This window comes from Myotis lucifugus, unplaced genomic scaffold (assembly GCF_000147115.1).
Source record: "Myotis lucifugus unplaced genomic scaffold, Myoluc2.0 scaffold_160, whole genome shotgun sequence".
NCBI lineage: Eukaryota > Metazoa > Chordata > Mammalia > Chiroptera > Vespertilionidae > Myotis > Myotis lucifugus.
Genome location: NW_005871208.1, coordinates 2,735,639 through 2,758,032, shown reverse-complemented (window position 1 = coordinate 2,758,032; position 22,394 = coordinate 2,735,639). Strand labels below are relative to the sequence as shown.

At 44.0% G+C, this 22,394-nt stretch overlaps 1 protein-coding gene and 1 non-coding gene across 2 annotated transcripts; both read right to left on the bottom strand.

Moving 5' to 3' along the window:
• Window positions 1-1,028: 1,028 nt before the first annotated feature.
• On the bottom strand, window positions 1,029-20,266 carry COPZ1 (coatomer protein complex subunit zeta 1). The gene is given in 10 exon segments (XM_006095798.3): window positions 1,029-1,114; window positions 1,892-1,930; window positions 3,121-3,172; window positions 3,352-3,409; window positions 3,412-3,428; window positions 4,742-4,797; window positions 6,420-6,511; window positions 7,121-7,202; window positions 8,728-8,796; window positions 20,179-20,266. Coding segments are annotated over 10 exon segments (531 nt in total). The 5' UTR covers window positions 20,197-20,266; the 3' UTR covers window positions 1,029-1,066.
• On the bottom strand, window positions 14,288-14,394 carry LOC111827419. The gene has a single exon (XR_002830972.1). It is a non-coding gene; the product is annotated as a U6 spliceosomal RNA (small nuclear RNA).
• Window positions 20,267-22,394: the final 2,128 nt, after the last annotated feature.

The following is a 22,394-nucleotide window of genomic DNA, read 5'->3' as shown; positions in this document are numbered from 1 at the left end:
GCCCAAGGCAGGGGAGTGAAAAGCATGTGGGGGAGCAAACAGGACTGAGAGAGCCCAGAGGCCCAAGTCATAAATTCCACCCCCTCCCTAGTTCTGAGCAGAAACTCTTCCTCCCAAGACTAGAATAGAGTTTTAGTTCAGGGACTAGCTTTCCTCCAGGGTACAGAGAGGACAAGCCAGGCAAACATCCCAGGGGAGTGAAGGTAGAGTTAAGGTATGGGACCAAGAAATGGACACTCCCACAATGAACACACAGACCACAGCAGTTCTGAAGCTATAAGCCAGAACCAGGGTAAAGAATGCAGCTGTGACTGAAATGCAGAATTTTATAAGCCCTATCCAGTAAAATTTAAATAACTTCTTCCACTCTGTCCCCTGCCTTTGAGCTGTTCCAATCTTTTTTCCAAGACTGGAAGATGGGGCAGTAAGAAGGAATGGGAGAAAATGCTGAGGCTAGAAGGGGGGGCGGTGGCTGAGACTAGATATACCTATCCCCACCCCACCCCCACTCATTCTATAGAAAAGAATTCTCCCTCTCCCTCCCCTTGCTGGACATATGGACTGTTGGGATGAAGGCTGGATAAAACTAAAGGGAGATAAACACTCAGCACATTCTTTCTCCTGCTTTGATCTGACGTGTAGCTGCAGCAAAGGGCACAGAAGTGAAGAAGAAAATATGTGGGATAGGAGGACATGGGAGCATAAATCCAGTCTAGAAAGGAAGAGGTGCTTCCCCTGCCCTGCATCCACATCTCCTGGGAGCTTAATTCCCAGAACTGCAGAGAGAGAGAGAGAGAGAGAGAGAGAGAGAGAGAGAGAGAGAGAGAGAGAGAGAAAGAAAGAAAGAAAGAAAGAAAGAAAGAAAGAAAGAAAGAAAGAAAGAAAGAAAGAAGGAATGAGAAGCGCCTAGGGGTTTGGGGACAGCAACCACAGACAGGATGGTGATTTAAGGATCCCTTGTGATCCCCGAGATGATCCTGAGAGCATCAGTTGGGGGACTGGATGAGAAGTCACGGCAGACATGTGGATTTTTTGAGGGGGTGAGGAGCCAGGAACAGTGGGGTCTTCACCGAAGAAGTGACCACTTGATCTGTTCTTTGGCTGACTGCAGCACCTGCAGGGACAAGGGCAGCATTGAGGGGCTTGCTGGGGGAGAGGGTGGGGATGGGGATGGGGGCTTTCTTTGCCCTCACTTGCCTTCCCTGTCCTTAGAAGAATGGCAAGTAGAAAATCCCCAAAGGTAGAAGAATGGGAAGAAGCTCTCTAAGGCCCTAGAAGATTGTCAGTTTGGGAAATGGCAAAAAATTTCAAATCCATTAGGAGGATGAAGAGAGAAGAGGTATACCTGGGAGGAAAGAAAAAAACTGGGGGTTACTGGGCATATGTTCAAAGGGTTGTGTGTGTGTTACCACACCCAGATGGACTTCTTAGTGAGAATTCCAAATGGCTAGAAAACCGAATCTCTCCCTTGCTCCCCCCATCAGGTAGACAAATCTATTTGCAAAGTAGCAGGATGGATCTGTAAAACTTGCATATTCTAGAATATGCATTTCCAACTTAGCCCTCATTTGAATAATAAGAGAGAGAGATTGTGTGTGTGTACACACACCGACCATCTGCTTAAGGCAAGCCTCTGCTGAGGAATCAATCACTGAATGAAGCATCCGGCAGGGAGGGTTTGAAGGGTACACGCCAAGGCTGATAGCCACTGCTCACAGGAATCTGGGGTGGAAGTTGGGGTGGGGTAGGAGAATTTGGCTGTATGAATCCCAATTCTCTAGAATAAGAGGGAGTCCAGGAAGATGCGCCTTCAATCTTTCATTCAGACTTTGTGGAATGCTATGCTAGCCTCTTTAGTGATCCAGTCCAGTGGAAGAAAGGAAAGTCATACCTGAGACACGGTCTGCTCTGTGAGGGGGACATCTTCACCCTACAACACAGAGGAAACAGCACTGAGTGTGAGAGAAAGCTGGAGCAAGACCCGATTGACGTTTGGTAGTGGACAAGGAAGAGATGGTCCTTTAAACTGAAGCAAAGGGCAGATACCTTAAATTTCACAGTCCTTCCTAGGGACTAGTACAGTCACGATTTTACTTGGCCAGAGGGACTGTGAGCAAAAAATGGTCATTTCCTCCATCCTCTATTTTAAGGCAGGAGGACTTCTTAAAAGATTTATTCAATTCCAAGTAATCAGCAGGTTATGTGATCCACAACTTAGGAGGACCTGATTCCCTAGTCAGAGAAGACCTTCCCTGAATATCAATATCACTAGGGAAAGGATGAGGGGGAGCCAGGGATAGTTTAATGGATCCTGCAAGGCCCGATGGGTAACGACAGCATGTTAATTTGAAGAAATAAACTGCTGCAACAGCAGCCTGAGAAGGGGAAGGAGGGAGTTGGTAGGGGGGCCCCTCTCTCTTGCCACATAGAGACATATGTTAGAGGAGAAGATTAAACTATGCAAATGGAGCCCTCGGCAGTTAAGGGAAAAGATTTCCCATTACCCAGCACTGTCAGCCTTCACTCTGTGGAGGTCAGAGATGGGACATTCTGTGAATGGGGAGATTTGTTTTGTTCAGACATCTCTGCACCCCCACAATTTGCTAGTGGACTCTCTCTGCACCCATCATGATCTCCCCAGCAGACCTGGAGCCTTCTATGGTTAACTCAGACACCCCTTTCTGCTATCACTACACCAAAGGGGACTGAGGTTCTAGCAAATAAGTACTTCCTGATGAAGAGGTGTTATCCTCATTTTATAAGACCTTAAAAGACAGGGAAGACTCTCTTCAAATGACTGTGATCCATCCCCAAAGGAAGAATAAACCAACTTCAAGTTCCTTTATAGTTTCAGGACCAGCAATATTAAAATCTCTTTATTTCATCATTGATTCAATGAGTATGTATTAAATGTGCACTCTATGCAAAGACCATATGAGGTGCTAGATACTAGGTTAGGGGCAGAAATAACATTCCTCTGCTTCCCTTCTTTGGGACAGTGAGAACTTGAAAAAGCAGAAGACTGTATATATTCTACAAGCCCAGACCCTTAGATACACTCAGCAAATCTGGCCCTGGAAAGTGAGTAGAGGAGGAATATAGAGGAACACTCCTGCTTACCCTTAATGCCACCCGGTGTACCACTTGCTGGGGATCGCTCTCTAGGATCACCCTACAAAGACAAAGAGACCATCGTTCACTCTCTCCTGAAGGACCAACTCACTGTGGAGATACTTTGGCCACTCAGCCCACTTGCCTTAGGATAGGGCAGTTACCCCCCCCCCCCCCCGCCCACCCCCCACACACACACACCCTAGATCCAGGGAGGTCCAGGGAAGTCAGAGAACTCACCCTCCATCTACGATTTCATCCACTGCCAAGAAGAGCCCCTCCATGTTCTCCAGCAGAGTCGCTTCTCTACATTTTTCCTGAGTCCCCAAGAAAAAAGAAAAACGAGCCCATGTGTGAAAGGAATCCTAGAACATTGTCCTAGTTGGGATCTTACACTAGACCAATAAATGTCTCCACCAACCACACAAAGAAATAAGGTAAATAAGAACTTTTTAGCTAATCCACTCTAAACCCCTTCCTACTCTTGTTTGCTGAGAAAGGATCAGGAATGTCAGGAAAGAGATTCAAAAAATACAGTTAATTTCTGACTATTCAAGGGTTGATTATCCAGAGCTATTGTTTCTTTCCTACCTGCCATGATGCTGCTCAACATTAGTCATAAATGCTGACATCAGTGGGTGGAAAAAAGGAAATAAACAGAGCTAAAACTCAATCTAGTGGTGGCAGGAGGTGGGGAGGGGTTGAGTGCACTCAAGCTCTGACAAACCTTCTAAGCCTCTCTCTGCTGCTTTTCCTCCCCCCGCTCCCCCCCACAGCTCTGCTCAGGTCTTGAAAAGAAGCCCAACAAGGGGTTGGGAACAGTCAAGGCCCACAGCATCCACCAGCCTCAGATCCGGTGGTTAGTGCTTGTGGCCAGTCACATCCGTCAGTTTGACTCTTTCACTAGATTACCCGAAATGAAGTCTTTCATTCACCTGGCTAAGAAATAAATCATCCCCTTCCTGAGGAAATCTGAGCCATTCACCCTGCTGATTTTGTGAGGCTGAGAATGCCTGCTGTTCTGCTCCGGATGGCTGTCTGTGCTGGGTTCACTTGGGAGCCGCTGGGGGAATGAAATTCAGAGCCCTGTATATTTTCAGGGAGAGTATCTTACATCTACTGCCCAACTACATGGGGAACAGAGGACTGGTGGAGTGATGGAAGGGGAGGAGAGGGTAATTGACACATTCTTCCTGTTCTACAGAAGGGAAAAAACTAAGGGCTAAAGTGAAAAATTGGGAGCGCTGACTCCATTCCCAAGGTACTGAGATGTTTTATCTGAGACATTTCCCTATGCTTGCCCCTTTCCGATCTCTAATGTAAAGAATGAAGTCCAGGAGAGCATTTTGAGGGTGCTTAGAACTCTGACAGAGCCACTGGGGAACAGAGTAGTCACAGAGGGGACGATTCAGCTCCCTTCCAATCCCCTTTTTCTTAGGAGAATTATTCCAGAGGGACATACTCTCCATTCATCCAGTCTTCCCCATCAGTGTGAGTTACTCTGAAATAATAAGCCCAACTTCTGAAGGTAAATCAGCTCTCTGGAGCCTCTGCTGATTCCCCACAAATCCCGGGGCCTGAAGAATAGTTACGTTCTCTCCCAAACACATGTCAAGAATGGACTGCTCACCTCAGCATCTGGCTCAATGAGTCAAAGAGGCAGTTCAGAACAGCCATGAGCATCAGCTGTTGGGAGACAGAAGAAGCAGAAGGATAAGGTTTGAGACTGAAAGCTGCTACTTGAAAATAAAACCCTCAAATTGGTTAAGCATCAAAAGACACAGGCTTTCACAAGGATCAAAAGCATAAGGTGGAAGTGAGAGCAAAACAGAAAGAGGACCTGTGGTTTCTCCCAGAAATAAATTCTGCCACATGATCTTACAATTTGATGTCTCTCTTTGACCAGACTGTTTAAATAGAACTTTCCTGTCATAATCCTCTACATCAAGCAAGTCAAATTCGAAACCCACTGGCCATGAGTTTGACATGCTTGCTCTGCATGTATTTACAAACGATATATGTTATCTAATATCTTAGATAGAGAAATCATTAACCAAGCAATAGCTGACATCAGAAAGTTGGTCAAAAGAGCATGGGCTTTGAAGTCAGACAGATCTGGGATTAAATTCCAGCTGAGCCATTTTCTAGATGTGTAACCCTGGGAAAATTAGGTTGAACCACATGAAACTGCCACTTTTGTAGTTCAACAGTGGTTAAATACTAGTAATTTCATATGGTTCTTCATGTACAAAACAAGGGCACCAATGCCTACAACTCAAAGAAGTGCTGTAAGGTTTCAATAACAATGTACTTTACAAAGTACTTATAGCAACAAGAGCTCAGTAAGAGTTGAATCTCTCAAAATTCTAATTTTGCCTCAAATTATGTGCTTATTTTTACTTATCTATTCTCCTTCCTAGAACTTGTTTACCTGAGGTAGTTTTTCCTGAGCAGAGGAAGCAGGTTAGGACTACACCCAATCTTCTCAAGTGTACAAGTCTCAAGTCTCAAGGACTATACCCATTCAGAATGTATAGCTTCAACATGACCCAAAATGTTGGCTAATTGATCCAAACTCAAGTCAGGTATGGAATCTTTATAGGAGGAGCAAGCATCCCCCCAACCTTGACCATATCTCAGAAATCCATCTTAAAAGACATTATCTATCCAGCCCAGCTGGTTTGGCTCAGTGGTTGAGCATCAACCCATGAAACAAAAGGTTACTGGTTTGATTCCCAGGTTGCAGGCTTACTCCCCAGTAAGGGATGTGCGGGAGGCAGCCAATGGTTCTCTCTCATCATTGATGTTTCTATCTCTCTCTCCCTCTCCCTCCCTCTCTGAAATCAATTTTTAAAAATTATTTTAGCCCTAGCCAGTTTGGCTCAGTGGATAGAACGTCGACCTGCAAACTGAAAGGTCCCAGGTTCAATTTGGTCAAGGGCACATGCCAGGGTTGTGGGCTCGATCCCCAATGGGGGGCTTGCAGGAGGCAGCCGATCAATGATTCTCATCATTGATGTTTCTATCTCTCTCTCCCTCTTCCTTCCTCTCTGAAATCAATAAAAATATATTTAAAAAATTATTTTAAAAAACCAACACATCTCCTACATGTGTTGGGAAAAAGATCTGGGAAAACTCCTATTCTAGGTTGATTCGTTTGCGAAGCCAGCAGGAATCTCTAAAAACTTCATTAGCCCAGTCAGAAGCCAGAGGGATGTGGTATTCCTTAAGGCCCAGAAGCAGTAACTATGTCCTGCCTGTGGTTTAGGAAGTAGGATCAGAGATAGCAAAGGGGTGGGGATTCTCACCTCATTTTCATAGGAGCTGCCAATCACATAGAAATAGAGATCAATACTGCTTTTGTAGACTACTGTTAGGCCTTCCAAGAGGGCGATTTCACCTGGGGGGGAAAGATGGAAACAGTAGGTGGCCTGAGACAAGAAAGTGGGACAGAAGGAATTACCATGAACTCCTGGTATCCAATTGTTTTGGGCTGAGATAATGCAGGTCGAATGACCCCCAAAGTTGATCTGCTTTTTATTTATAGGTGGTAGCAGAAGGAAGTATAAATTTGGGGAAGTCTACCAGTAAATGTATCTTCTCCTCTAACCCCTCCCCCACTACTCTCATTTCCCTTCTTGTATAAGAGACAGGATACTAGTCGATCCTTCGGAGGTGAAAATGCAGAGCGGTCACCTTTACAGACTTCCATTTACCTGCCCTAATGGATGCGGTACAATAAGCAGAGCTGCAGTTAAATTTGTCAAGTGAGGCTCATAAATCCAGAGACTAGACAGGTAGCTAACAGCCAACCTTCCAGCACGGTATTCCCGCGTGAGGTACACTCACCTCCCCATTACATTTCTGAAGAGTTTATTATATGAGGGGAGGAGGAAAAAAGAGAAAAAGGAGGCAGAGTCATTTTATCCTTTCTCCGCAGTCCTGCTGCCACCCCCTTCCCACCATGGTTCCCCCAACACAGGGAGTAGTGAAAAGGAAAATGACCTACTGTCAGTCCGATGAGTCTTGTTGAAAATGTTCTTCTCAAAGGCCTTCTGCTCCTTGACACTGGGGTAGGTGTCGTCATAGTACTGGCCAGAGGGAAAGGAGAAGGGTTGGGTCATTAGAGCTGAGCCCAGAATGATTAGTGACTGTGTTTTGCCCTGGATCTTGGATTTCTCTCTTTTAAGGCATGGGGTAAGGGAGAAATACTGACATAAAAAAGGAAGAACTGCTCTAGCCGGTTTGGCTCAGTGGATAGAGCTTGTGTACTGAAGGGTCCCAGCTCAATCCCCAGTGGGGTGTGTAGGAGGCAGCTGATCAATGATTCTCTCTCATCATTGATGTTTCTATCTCTTTCTCCCTCTCCCTTCCTCTCTGAAAGCAATAAAAATATATATTAAAAAAAGAAGAAGAAGGAAGAAATACAGAGGCAGGGAATGGGCAGCAAGTAATCAGATACAAAAATAATTTTTTAAGGACCCTGCTCTAAACACCCTCACCTCACATTTCTAAGACTGTAAGGGCAGAGGCCTCCGAGTCCTATGATGAGGTTCTGCCCCTCTCTGTTTCCTAGGAGAGCAGTCCTGAGGCCACTCTCTTCAAGTGCTTCCCAGAAGCTACTGCAGGTCAGGGAGCAGTGCTAGAGAACACAAACGGCCCTAAAAGCACACAACACTTCTTGCAGACCCTCATTCACTGTATGAAGTTGAGGAATAGGGAAAGGCTACAAAAATCTCCTCTAAAGAAAGGCAACCCCTACCCTATGTGCTCTCATATCTTAGCTTTCTTGTCTGCAAACTGAAAGAAGCAGGAGGCAATCTAGCACATTGTTGAGCCCACTCCCAAGCTCTCCCTGGCAAGGAGGCGGAGATGCAGGCTGCTAAATCGCTCTGCTCTTTAGGGGCTAATCCGTCGCAGTCAGCTGAAGACCTATGACAGGTCTGGCATTTAGTAACTGGATAACTGTTTCAAAAGGTGTCCTGCATAGTTACATCCAATTACAGGGAGGAACAGCTGGTGAATTCTAAACTAATCTCTACCTGCTGATTGATTTATGCTATGCTTGCCCGGAGTTAATACACCAGGGACAGAAAAAATGTCTACAGGAGGGGGGAGAACATAGAGGAGAGCAGAGGGGTGTCCTTTCTCTTCTTTTTTAATAGATCCAAAGTTAGAAATATCACAATGGGAAAGCCAGAAGGCAACAAGCTTGGTGGTAACTGCAGGCCTAGGGCTGGAACCCTAGAACTATAAGAAATTTCCCTGGAAAAATCCAGGCAGGTGAAAAGTAGAAGGGAAAGGGACTGGAGTGATGGCATGGGCAGGCTACTTCTCACATCTAGACACTGCTTTGTTCAGAAACCAAGGTTGCAAAGTTCTTCACCGCTCAGATGCTGATAACAAAGGAGGTCAAAGTCTGAGGCTAGCAAGCAGAGAAACAGGGCAACTAAGGGACAGAAGCAGTTTAGGTTTCATCTGGAGTAGACATGGAAAAGATGGAAGAATTTTAAAAATTAGTTTCAAGGAATATCAGTTAATAGGGCCAGTTCCAAGATTCAAATCTCAGAGTAAGTCTTTGTCTTGCTCCTAAACTAATTTGAAAGGGAATCTTACCTTGGCAAACAGTCGATCACCATCATTGTCCAGAATCAGGATGGCTTTGACAGTATACAGGGAGGGTTCCTGAAGAGATAGGAACATACCTTCAGTCCTGAAGGCTCCTGACACCACTGGCAAACCAGATACCTTCTCCTAGTCCCACTGGGTACCTCTGTGTGTCTCCTATCCCAACCTGATTAGATATTGACATTTCCCACTGAGCATGACCAAGTGGTGAATGAAGTGAATTGAGAGAGGGGGCATTTTAACAAAGGACTCCAAAGCAGCATCAGATAAAGTTTCTCTGAGCCAGACCTACAGAGTGCTTAATCAAGGTAGGTCATGCTGTTATTTCCAAATATTATGCTACACTTGTTTCCAAATTACCCTCCCTCACAGGTGAGTGTGGAATGTGACCAGATTAATTAATAGGCACTGCACAAGGCTATTTGAAAACAGGGCTGAATGCCCTGATGTACTTGGAAGTTTCCGCAGTCCCAATGCAGTAGCAATGCAGAGGCATAAAGCAAGCCTTCCCTAAACACCCACACACTGAACAGAGGGAAATGTCAGCGCACGAACACACACATACACACACACACCCCAACTCTGAATGCAGCCCAGTGAGTCATCCATCTCCCAAGACCTCCCCTATGATCCCAATTCTTCTACTATACTCAGACCACCACCACTTAACTTGCCAGGACAAAAACTAATCTGAATTCTGGGGAAGTTAAGAAGCAATGAGAATAGGATCCGTCTAAGAAACACTCTGGGGACTGGAGATAAAGAGCAGGAGGGGGTGTTTCTTCACTACCAGGAATCAAACTTGGAGTACACTGGCTCTCTTAAAGAAATCACAGCCTCAACCTCAATGGTCACACCAAAACTCAAATAACTGCAAAGCGTGTCACTTTGCAAAAAGCTCCTCTACTCTTGCAACTTCTAGAGAACCTGCTAACCAGGAGAGGAAGAAAGAGAATGGAGGGAAGGCAGTGATATGTGTATAGGTGTTTACAGGCTCACACTCCTTGACTTTCTAATCAATATTACTTAACCACTGATATCTGTTCCCTGTGCAGTAAGGCAAGGCTGTTGCTTTGCTATCTCCCTTTCCTGGCTTACTTAGGAAAACCACAGTCCTCAAAGGGGCCAAATATACTCCCCAAGCATGTGTTTAACAAAGACCCAAGAGAGAGGAGGAAAGAATCACTGCCAAGGACCCAGAAACTGCGTCTATAAAGGTAAACTGTCCCATGAGGCTCCAGGAGGTTTATGGTTCCGTGCAATGAACCACCCCTGGCTCAGGGAGTTAAGAATGAGAGGAAAGGCAACCCAGTCTTTTAACAGCAAGGTGAAGAAGGTAAGCTTTCCCCACTTCAGTTTTTGAGGATAGGAATTTTTGTGTTTTGTTCAAGTGTCCAAAACAATGCCTGACCCATACTAAACTCTCAATATTTTTTGAATGATTATGAGACTAAAGTTTCAGAATAAAGTAAAAATTTTTTGATGTAGTATAAATCTAGGGGATCCTCTTATAATTATACTTCCAGATATAGGTAGCTTATCTAGTGTGGCCATTTTGGGAGATATTACTACCAACTTATCTCTCCTCTGATAAGTACTCCTTAAAGATGCCCACCCTATATAGATTACTCTGGAAAATGAGGCATGAAGAACTCCTCTGTCAACCAAAGGAACTCTGTGTTTAGCAGAGGGAAGACTCTAGATTCTCATTTAATAGGTCAGAAATAAAAGCAGTTTCCTAATTCCCCACAGAAAGATCTTCCCAAAAAGCAGGCTCAGTTCTATAGCAACGTGGATTCTCAATTCACCAAAAGAAAGACACCATTGGGAATCGGTTTCCTTAAGAGAGGAAAAGAAGTCCACAAGGAAGGAAATTTAGAAGAAATATTTTTCCCTACAATCTTTTCCCTGGAAATGTTTGGCTCTGTTCCTCCATCTGCATTCACAGCAACCCTAGAGAGCTTCCTAATGGTCTAAACTGGGCATTGAGCTGGCATAGGTAACCAGTTCTTGCAGCCATAGAGTCTGGCATCCCTAGAAAGAATGGGATCCCAAAGAAAAGAAAAACCCTTATGGCCACCTGCCAACTAGGAGAGTCAGACAATGTCCTTTGTGGCCAACGAAGTATGAGCACCTAAAACAGCCTGCAGAAAAAGAGAAACAGATTTCTGGATCTTTTCATGAGTTTTTTAGAAGATGCTATCAAGGAAACCCCCAAATAAAAATACTGGATCTTCCTGGGAAAGATAAAAGACAGGCAAAGGAAGTCAAGGAGAAGACCAGATAGGACTTATTTTACAGCTCTGAAAGGGGTAAGAAGGCACGAGAGAAGAGGCTGGTCATTTCAAACTTCCAAAGGACTAACAACACGAAATCAGGCTGAGAATTTAGGCAAGAGCTTAAATGCTGCTTTAATTCTCTATTCTGCTACAGCTGGAGCCAGCAGCTTCTCCTTTACTTCTCCTGCCACCTCCTGACTGCAGCTGGTTACACTTCAGCCCGAGGCCTTTACATCTCAGGAGTAGGGAGGGCCAGGAATTCCTCTCACACCATAAAACCAGCCAGTTTAAAGGCCCCAGAAGCCATTACTGATAATGTAATTTCACTTTTAAGTTTTAGCAAAGGGCAAGTTTATAAATAACACCCAGCTATTGAGAAATGGGCTTCCTCAACAGTGGACTAGGCTTGACCTTGTAACACATTAAATGCTGATTATTGAGAAAGACCCTACAAGCTTAGGACCATGTTCAAGGGATTTAAAAGGTCTATTCTTCCCTCCCACACCCAAATGGGTAGCTGCTAGAAAGCTTTCGAGACAAAGTTCTGTGATGCACTGACTTTCAGAGAGCCACAGCCTAAGTGTATAACAGAACTTCACCTCAAATGCTAATGGTGCCTGGAAATGATGTGTAGGCAGATTAATTTGTAGTAGGAGGTTGGGTGGCTCAGATAGATTTTTATGTTGCTTTTTATTACCAAGAAAAACCGAGACTGGGAAAAAAAAAAGAGAAAAAAAACCGAGACTGGATTCCTCAGGAGAGCTAAAACAACACTGAGCAAGCAAACAGACTGGTGCAAAAGAGACTTGGACCTCAACAAGGGGATTCTGAAGCCAGGTGGGGTAAAAAATCAACATCTCCCAGTATTCCCTCTCCCAGCACAAAGGACTAGAGGGGACGAGTCATTCCTAGTGCTGCCCCCTGTGGGCCTTCCGATGACCTGCAGTTTCCTAAGGATTATAATCATTAGCAAAAGTATTTTAAAAGGGCAGCTCTGTATAAGAGCTATTTGTGTGTCTTGTAAGCCAAACTAGGAGAGATGGACTCTGGAAAAAGCACTACATTGGCCTGGCCAGAGTTGCTCAGTGGTTGAGCTTCGACCCATGAACCAGGAGATCACGGTTCAATTCCCGGTCAGGGCATATGCCTGGATTGCGGGCTTCATCGCCAGTGTGGGGTGTGCAAGAGGCAGCCGATTAATGATTCTTTCTCATCATTGATGTTTCTGTCTCTCTCCCTCTCCCTTCCTCTCTCTGAAATCAATTAAACATATAAAAATATATTTGTTGTGTTCTTTATTTTTAAAAATGCACTAAGTTGTGTTCACAATGTATACAGTAAAAGAACACTTTGGGGTAAGGTCATAGATATGCCATCAGAAGATGACTGGGGGAGTGTTTGGAGCAGACAGGCTATTTGGGGGCTCTAATTACTTTATTTGATTCACTTGGAGGAGGGGGACCAAGAAGCCTTGGAGAAGTTAGAGGATGCTATCCACGAGCTGAAAGGGCACAAGCAAGAATCTGGCTGAGATTCCTAGAAAGTTCTTCATTCCCCACTTATAAAGAAATCTTTATGGTCATGCCAAAAAGTAGTACTCTGGCTTGGTAACAGATCTTTATCAACTAGAAACAAGATGCTCTTCCTTCAATCCTATTTATAAAGTAAAGCCAAGACAGTAAACACTAGAAGGACAAATTCCTAGATACCAATCCCAGCTCTACATGGCCTAAGCAGGTATTTGCTCCCTGACTCTGTGCCGACTTCTTGAAAATGAAAAGCTCCCCTGGGGTTGAGGGCTCCAATTTGCCAGCCACAAGCCTAGGGACTTCAAATGAAAAGAATTAGGTGAATGCTTTGACAGGGAAGAGCAGTTTTCATATACTGCCCAAGGGTTCCTTAGATTCAAGAAGCACAGCTCAGGAAAGAATGCTCAGGAGCCACAGGTACCACAGAACTGGATGACACAAGACCAAATACTGGTTATACAGGACACTGAACATGTCATGGGAAGGAAGAACTGACAGCAGAAGAGATACCTGGAAAGAATCTTCCTGTCTGAAAATAGATACAAAACGTGAATGCTCAGTTACCAAGAATTCTGACACTACAGGAGAAAATGTCTCTAAACTCCAAAGAAATCCTTGTATTATAGCCTGGATCAGCCATCCATTACGTCAAGTTCTACATTTCTCTAGGACTCAGCTTCCTCACTGGAGAAATGAGAGGCCTGAGCTAGATCAGTTCATGTTAATACCTTTTTTGAAGTAGAGCAGACCCCTCTGATAAGCTTATGAAATTTTTGGACCTTGTTACCAGGAAAATACACATTCACAAATTGTTATGATTTGAAGGAGTTCATAGACCTAAGTTTAGAATTAAATGAAATTCTCTCTGAATAAGGTGTGGGGAGGGAATGAAAAAAGAGGGAAATGAGTGATACTTTGATAAATCACTCCTTTTCCTCTGCCTGGCACCAATTAGTGACTTCAATAAACATGTATATGGCCAAACGTGGCTCAGTGGGTGAGCATCTACCTATGAACCAGGTCACAGTTCAATTCCCAGTCAGGGCACATGCCCGGGTTTCTGGCTTGATCCCCAGTAGGGGGTGTGCAGGAGGCAGCCGACCAATGATTCTCTCTCATCACTGTTGTTTCTATTGCTCTCTCCCTCTCCCTTCCTCTCTGAAATCAATAAAAAATATTTATATTTTTAAAAACACGAAAAAATATATGTGTGTGACCTTCATAAATTAATAAATGATTTATAAAACTAACACAGCCAGCAAGGGGAGCAAAGATCAGCACCACACCCTGCAGCTTTTGAAGACTAAATTTGGTGGCTCTGAGGCAGGCAGGACAAGGATAACTAAGCTGTTCCTGTATTAAAATTCAGAAAGCCAGTCTGCTAGAGAATTTTATGCCCAGAGGTCACACAGTCCCTAATTCTTAAACTATTATGGAAGTGAAACAATTACAGCAATGTGGGACAAAGCAAGCAGTACTTACTAGGAAGAGAAATGAATTGAACCAGCAGAAATCAGAGTACTCTCCACCTGAGGCTTGGGGGCAACATTAGAACATTCTGCTTTCCCAGTTTGGTAATTCAGGAGCCCTCATTTAAATATCACTCAGCAAAGGGAAAAATCAAATGGGGATAGATCCATTTCTGATGAGTCCTTGATCATGATCGGTATCCTAATTTATTCCCAACTCTCCCCTCCCCTCCATCTGCTCCTGAAAACAAAAAGCTGGTCTTTTTTTTTTTTTAATATGGAGTACTTCATGAATTTGTGTGTCATCCTTGTGCAGGGGCCGTGCATGTAATCTCTGTATCATTCCGATTTTAGTATATGGGCTGTTGAAGTGAGCACCAAAAAGCTAGTCTTAAAAAGACTGAATTGATAGCCTCTGTGTTCATCTTTCAATCTATTTGCTCCCCCAAATCAACCCTGGAGGCAGAATTGCTAGCCTCTCCCTCAGTTTCAGTCTTCTTCTAAAAACTACACAAGAGAAAAGGAGGGAGAAAATTGGTAGACAGAGCTTTCCAGGCCAACTGGCTATAAATGGGGATTATCTGCCTTGATAATGGGAAAGTTAAAAAGTCAAATAAGGCCCAGCCTTGGTGGCTCAGTGATTGAGCATCGACCTATGAACCAGGAGGTCACGGTTCGACTCCTGGTCAGGGCACATGCCCGGGTTGTGGGCTCGATTCCCAGTGAGGTGTGTGCAGGAGGCAGCCGATCAATGATTCTCTCTCATCATTGATGTTTTTATCTCTCTCTCCATCTCCCTTCCTCTCTGAAATCAATAAAAATATATATTTTTTTAAAAAAACAGTCAAATAAGACCTAGGCTTCATCTGCAGCACACAAGATTTCCTTGAAAGATTTCCTGAAGAGATGTGGTCAAACACCAGAAGAGGTGACCAGGCTAGGGAATCTAAAGACCAGAGAACTCTGATCTGGGAGAAAGCCTATTCTGTGCAGAATCAGGAGAGGCAGAAAGTGGGCGGGCATCTTAAAATGTTCATGGACTTAACCTCCCAATCCATCTTCATCGGCTGCCCATGGGCACTCTGCCTTTGTCTTTCTAATTGCTCTAACATAGATGGGTAGTTAGGCACTGGTTCTTTATTCCTGTTCTATCCTTTATTTGCTTCTTTAGTTCCCTTTTCCATAACTAGTTTGCTTGTCAATATCCTGTCTAAGCAAGTCATGTTGGTGGAGTAAAGTAAAAAACAGTAGCAAGTATCTAGATGAGAAAGACTTTAAATCTGCCACTATGCTCCTTCAAATATTTGGATAATTGCATTCATCCTCTACCTCCCAGGGAAGATCTGGCTTCTCAAGGGTCTGGCTCTCTTCATGTGGAGACCCCTCCTCCTCTTTTGACCGTGACAGCTCCCCTAGACCTTTGATGTAATTTATACCTTGCCAGGGACCAACTCTTTCCCACCACTATGAAGGAGAGGGAAAAAATATATATAAATACGTCGGAAATCTATAACGAGGTCTTCTTGGAGGGCAAGACATGGGGAGAGTTAGAAGCAGCGTCAATTGCTCTTTAGGGGTTTTAGTTCAAGCCGAGGTCTGCTTCCAGCAATCAACCATTAAAACAAGCCGGCCAGAGTAACAGCACAGTTTATTCTGATCATTTAATTTGAAGTGTCAATAAATTAAACTTCAATCAATTAAACTAGGTGTGCAATAACCCAGATGGACACCCCGACACCAACATAATCACAATAAAAATTTTTATGGCTGCCAGGGACCTCACCGGGGGCAGTGCTGGCACTGCTCGCGCCCTAGCTGAGAAATATATCTCCACAGTGCAGGAACGAGGAGATTGTTTCTCCTAACGAAATGGAGGGGCCAGGCACCAGCAAGGACACAGCTGGGAGAGGGGCACAGGGGACTGCCAGGAAGGAGATGGGAGTGCTTTGGGGGCTTAATGTAATTGATACCTTTGCCCAGAGCAGGAGGAGGGGACATTCAGGCCAAGTACCTCTACTGTTAGTGCCAAAGGAATTTAACAAAAGCCCCATTAAGATGATTCAGGGAGCGAAGGCAACAGAGCAATATCAACCTTTAATTCTCACTGATGTATTCTGCATAGTTTCCTCCTCCATATGTGCATACTCTTGTGCACTTTGGATGCCCTGGTGTTTGAATGAGGTTTACAATTCGGGATTTGGTCATTTTTTTTTAGGACAAAAAAGTTATTAAGGGGAGAGAAAAAGATTCAAACAAGAAGTCTGGTCCATAAAGCACTGGAAAAGCACTCTGAAAGTGAATCCAAAGAGGACTGAGAAATGAAATATATGAAGGAAGATTTAAGGATCTAGTCTGCTAGAATAATTCATTTTGAGAAAAAAGGTAAACCAAGGAAGGAAGGGGATAAGCCTTTATCTTTAAGATTCCATAGGTTATTAAAGGAGAATGGTGACCTGAAGGGATCCCTCTCCATTCACAAGGAAGGGATAACCAGCAGAAAACAGCAGGAGAGCCCTAACCGGTTTGGCTCAGTGGATAGAGCGTCGGCCTGCGGACTCAAGGGTCCCAGGTTCAATTCCGGTCAGGGGCATGTACCTTGGTTGTGGGCACATACCCAGTAGGGGGTGTGCAGGAGGCAGCTGATCAATGTTTCTCTCTCATCCATGTTTCTAACTCTCTGTCCCTCTCCATTCTTCTCTGTAAAAAATCAATAAAATATATTAAATAAAAAAAAAAAAAAAAAAGAAAACAGCAGGAGAGAGAAAGCTAAGTCCACAGATGAAGGCTGGGAGCATCATTACTAAGTACTAGGAACAGAAGGCGATGAAATGTTGTTTCCTTAGAGACTGCAAGGAGAGCTGAGAAAGATCAGATGAATGTGCTTGAGAGCTAGGGCTGGATTATTTAATTAAAGAAAGAAAAGTGCCCTGGCCAGTTTGGCTCAGTGGATAGAGCGTCGGCCTGCAGACTGAGGAGTCCCAGGTTCGATTCCGGTCAAGGGCATGTGCCTTGGTTGTAGGCTCCCCCTCGGCCGGGCCCTGGGCCCTGGGCCCTGGTCGGGGCTCATGCAGGAGGCAACCAATCGATGTGTTTCTCCCACATCAATGTCTCTCTCTGTCTCTCCCTCTCTCTTCCACTCTCTAAAAGATCAATGGAAAAATATCCTCTGGCGAGGATTAACAAACAAGAAAATTTTTAAAAAATTAAAACAAAACAAAAAGAAATGTGACCCATTGTAAAATCCTTAAATGAAGAGAACCTAGTGATATTTAGATATACTCATAATCAGATCAAATTTCAATTGATGGTTCTTCTTGATCTCCTCTAGCTTACCCTTCCTTTCTTCTCAATATTCTACAGGTATGTGCTTGCAGAGGTGAGGATAGAATAGCTTTGATCAGATTTCTGAAGAGGTTCAGCCAAACCAGGTAATAAAAATGTGAAAGGAGCCCGGCTAACATGGCTCAGTGATTGAGCATTGACCTATGGACCAGGAGTTCAGTGTTCGATTCCTGGTTGGCGCACATGCCTGGGTTTCAGGCTCGATCCCCAATAAGGGGCATGCAGGAGACAGCCTAACGAAGCTTCTCTCTCACATTGATGTTTCTCTCTCTAAAAATCAATAAAAAATAATTTTTTAAGTGAAAGGAGGAAGCGTAAAGAAACTTTAGAAGTTGTCTCCCTTTCTAAGGAGTGGCTTGTTAAATACTATGCAGTTACAGTAAACTCTTTAGTTCAGAAGAAAGCTAAGTTCAGATCCAAGGATTCTTCATATTTTTCATAATGAAGATGGTGACCTAAGAATCAGGAGATACTGCTGAGTAGACAGAAGAGGGGAAGAGAATAAAAGGAGCAATGAGGAAGGGTGATTCTGAATCAGATGGAGCTAAATTTTGTGGGCCAGTATGTGAGGGTAGTGAGAAGAGAATGAAAAACTTAGGAAATATCACCTAAATCCCAACAAGCGTTCCTCATCTGAACCACTGAATGCTGAAAATTATTTCCATGACTATTTTCTCACTTCTCTGAAGCATGTTACAGAACTAGTGCCATTGTGATAAAGAGAAGTTGATTCATTACATACAATGCCTCAGGTTATTAGGGCTTAATTTTCTCCTGGAACTCCAATTGAGAAGGGCTAGAATGGTGAGAAAGGTATATAAATTATTCATTGGGAGCCCAAAATACATTGAAATTGTAAAGAGGAAAAAAAAAAAGAAGGTTGGAAAGAGCTGATACAGATAAAGGAAAATACTAGTTTAATATCCTAAGAACTCTGGAGATCAGCACAAGAATTGATACCAGTTGGTACTTTACATAACTGATGGTCAAAGTACAATTTTGTATATTGAAGAGGTGGAAGCTGATGATGAGGTAATGTTAGAGAATTAGTCTGGGATTGGGAATCAAAATCTAATCTAGTTTTGACAATGTACTTATTTGAGCAAGCCCTTTTCCCTATACCTTGGTTTCTCCTAACCCCACTATATAGGTTCATCATGACAGAGAATCAGTAGGGGTTTTGTTTTGTTTTTATATTTTTATTGATTTCAGAGAGGAAGGGAGAGGGAGAGATGGAAACATCAATGATGAGACTCACTGACTGGCTGCCTCCTGCACGCCCCCGACTGGGAATGCAGTGGCAACCTGGGCATGTGATGTGCCCTGACTGGGAATCGAACTGTGACCTCCTGCTTCATAGGTCGACACTCAACCACTAAGCCACACCAGCTGGGAAAATCAGTACGGTTTCTAAAGCAAAGTTCAGGGGTGGGGTACCTGACCAGGTTATCAGGGATCTGTGAATGGGGCATCTTAGGTAATAAATATAAGAAAGAAGCAGGTTGAAATCTACTTCACTGAGGAAGCAGAGACAGAGAACGGAGGTAAGAGGAAATGTAAGAGATTTTACATATAAGTCCTTCAACTGACCATTACACACAGCTCCCCAAGTGTCATCTCCCTCACTCATTTACCTATAAACAGGCTCCCTTCTAAACACATGTAGGAAAGTCTAAAAATTTCTAAGAACTTCCCAAGAAACCAATTCCCTAGAACTTATCCCACACCTGTTAACTGGTAACAGTGATTACCTGCTTGGGACAGACAATAGCTCATTAAAAACTACTCAGATTAAAAAAATACAAACTACTCAAATGTTAAGCTTTTTACCTAGACTTGACCAATTATCTCTATCTTTGCTACTTTGAAAAAGATAACTGAAACTGTTATTCTCTTTTACCTGATGAAGATCTGAATGTGTACATGTATTAGAGCTGAAGGAAAGAAAAAAAGACAAGAAAAAGGCCTAGAGTTCAACTCAATTGAGGAAGGAGCTGGGAGCTAAATTCCCATACACACCTCCGAATTGCGAAACAGATGGGGCACTTTTGAGAGAAATTCTCTGGTCCAATTTTAAAAGAAGAGGTAATCGTGTTTTATTTGTTTGAACAAGCATAAAAGAGCATATGGACATACACCCCTTAAACCACCGAGATTCCCCTATAATCTAAGAGAGAGTTAGCATCCCAGATCCTACAGGAATAATTCCTGAAGTTTAAATGGGCAGGAAAAGGAAGAGCAGAATAAGGAGTCTGGAAAAACGTTCCACAAGCCATGCTAACTCTACCAGGTATTCCAGAACTTTGATGGAAGACTGATTCTTTAGCATGACAAATCTATCTAAAGTGGATTAACAGGAAACCGAAGTAAAAAGAAAACAGTTTTCGGAAGGAATGTGAAAGGCAATTACCAAAGGAGTGTCAGATTGTGACAACTCACAAAAGAAGCCTGCACTCTATTCTTACAATTCGGGGCGAGTTTGGAGATTTGGGGAAACTCAAATCAGGATATCATCCACCAGGCTCAGAATCGGGGAAACCTGAAAGATCCCAATTCAGTTCGCTCATGAACCTTTGCGTCCTCAGGACTCCCTGTGCTCCCTGCAACTTTCCACCAACTCTACCTTCTCTCCGGCAGAGCTTCCCACTTTAAACCGAGGCTTTAGCTCCTGCTCTAGGCCACACGCTATTCAGGGGCTGGCCGCGCCTTCGGCCCCCGAGGGTTACCCGGAACTCCCCTTTCTAACCCTTCCCAATCAGGCTGAACCCCGACTCCCGACCCCTCTGGACACCGCAGCATCTCAGCTGCCCCGGCTCCTACCAAGATCAGCGCCTCCATCTTGCCCCGCAGCTGGTGCCGACGTGGAGCCGCAAAAACAACGCCGCCGCTGATTGGCCCGACGCCCTCATTAGACCCCGCCTAGCCTGGGGATTATTGGACGGCCGGGTGCCAGTTATTGCTTTATTGACCAATAAATGTACTAGTTTGCTTAGCGAAAGCAAGGTGTCCAACCGTAAGACGCAGGTATTTGATTGTCAGCTGAAACACTCAATAAAATACCAAAACCTCATCACTGAATGAGGCGGAAGGTCCATGGGGCGGGGCTGTTTCCATGGGGAACAGAGGAAGCGAATAGTAATTTTCAATTGGCAGGGCGAAGAGCACGTGATATCGTCCCCTGAGTTAGCCGCTTGAATACGCACTTCCCTTAGGGGGCGCTATGTCTCCTTAGCCCTTAAAACTGGCAGCTCCCGTCAGAATCCTACCCGAATCTCTATTCCAAGAGCTCCCATTAAGTCCCTGATATCCACGGTTCCTTTGGCAAACACTGCTGCCCTTCCCTCAGATTCGCTCAGATCACTTAAGCATCCTCACAAAAAGGCTGCACAGCCATAGAATAAAGCCAAGAGTTGCCCTTGTGTTAACTAGATAAACCGAAGCCTCCAGAAAGTTGATTGAAACAGGAATAATCTCCCCAAAGTGGAGTGCCAAGCTGTGCTAGACCCAGGGAAGGACCCAGAGAGTTTGTAAAAGCAAATTTTATTTTATTAGAGCTTTGGAAAAGCAGAGAGGAGAGTGTAGGAGGGACCGAGGGGTAAAGGGTCCAGGATAAAGAAGGCTCGCAGCCATGGGCAAACTACGGCCCGCGGGCCGGATCCGGCCCGTTTGAAATGAATAAAACAAACAAAAAAAAAGACCGTACCCTTTTATGTAATGATGTTTACTTTGAATTTATATTAGTTCACACAAACACTCCATCCATGCTTTTGTTCCGGCCCTCCGGTCCAGTTTAAGAACCCATTGTGGCCCTCGAGTCAAAAAGTTTGCCCACCCCTGCTAGGGAGTAGGGTCTGCAGTTCTCCATTAGGGACAAGCCGTTGCAAAATGAGAAAAGAGAAGTTTACCGAATGCAGGGATTTCACAATAGGGAAGGGTTTTGAGATCAACCAAAGAACTTATATGCATATATGCATAGCCCATGGACACAAACAATAGGGTGAAGGCTGGGGAAGGACAGGAGTGGGAAGGAGGGAGGTCAATGGGGGAAAAAAGGGGGATATCTGTAATACTTTAAACAATAAAGATAAAAAAAATTTTTAAGTTTAACTTTCGCCTGGCCAGTATGGCTCAGTGGTTGAACGTCGACTCAGGAACTAAGAGGCCGTGGGTTCAATTCCCAATCAGGGCACTTGCCCAGGTTGTGGGCCCAATCCCCAGTGTGGGGTGTGCAGGAGGCACCCGATTAATGATGTTTCTTTTTCATCGATGCTTCTATCTCTCTCCCTTCCTCTCTCTAAAAATCAATTAAAAAAAAGAAAAACAAAGTAAATAAAAATCAATAAAAACATATTTTTTAAAAAAGTTTAACTTTCCCCTACCCCTCTGTTCCTTGGTCACACACACACACACACACCACACACACACACACACAACTTCCCCCATCCTCCTATATCGCCAGAGCTATCCGCCCATCTCTGAAATTATGTCTTTAGGAGTTCCCCTAAGAAGAGGAGTTCCGCCGGAACCGGTTTGGCTCAGTGGATAGAGTGTCGGCCTGCGGACTGAAAGGTCCCGGGTTCGATTTCGGTCAAGGGCATGTACCTGGGTTGCGGGCACATCCCCAGTAGGAGATGTGCAGGAGGCAGCTAATCGATGTTTCTAACTCTCTATCCCTCTCCCTTCCTCTCTGTAAAAAATCAATAAAATATATTAAAAAAAAAAAAAAAGAAGAAGAAGAGGAGTTCCAAACCTACTCAGGAGTTTTTCTAATAATTTCAGAGTAGAGTCAGAGGGCCTAAGAGTAAAGTATAGAGCAATACAAAACAAATTACAGAGGTAGCATTTGCTATGAAGGAGTGTATGTGATGTACCGGTAAAATCCAAGGGGACAAGCCTTTTATCTGGAAGAAGCAAGGGTTTAGCCTTCATCTATTCTGATTGGGGAGTTATTCAAACATTTAGCATTGTGCCTGGCATCATAAGGTTATCCTTGTCTTAGCAGCCTAATGATAATACTAACATTTATTGACCACTTA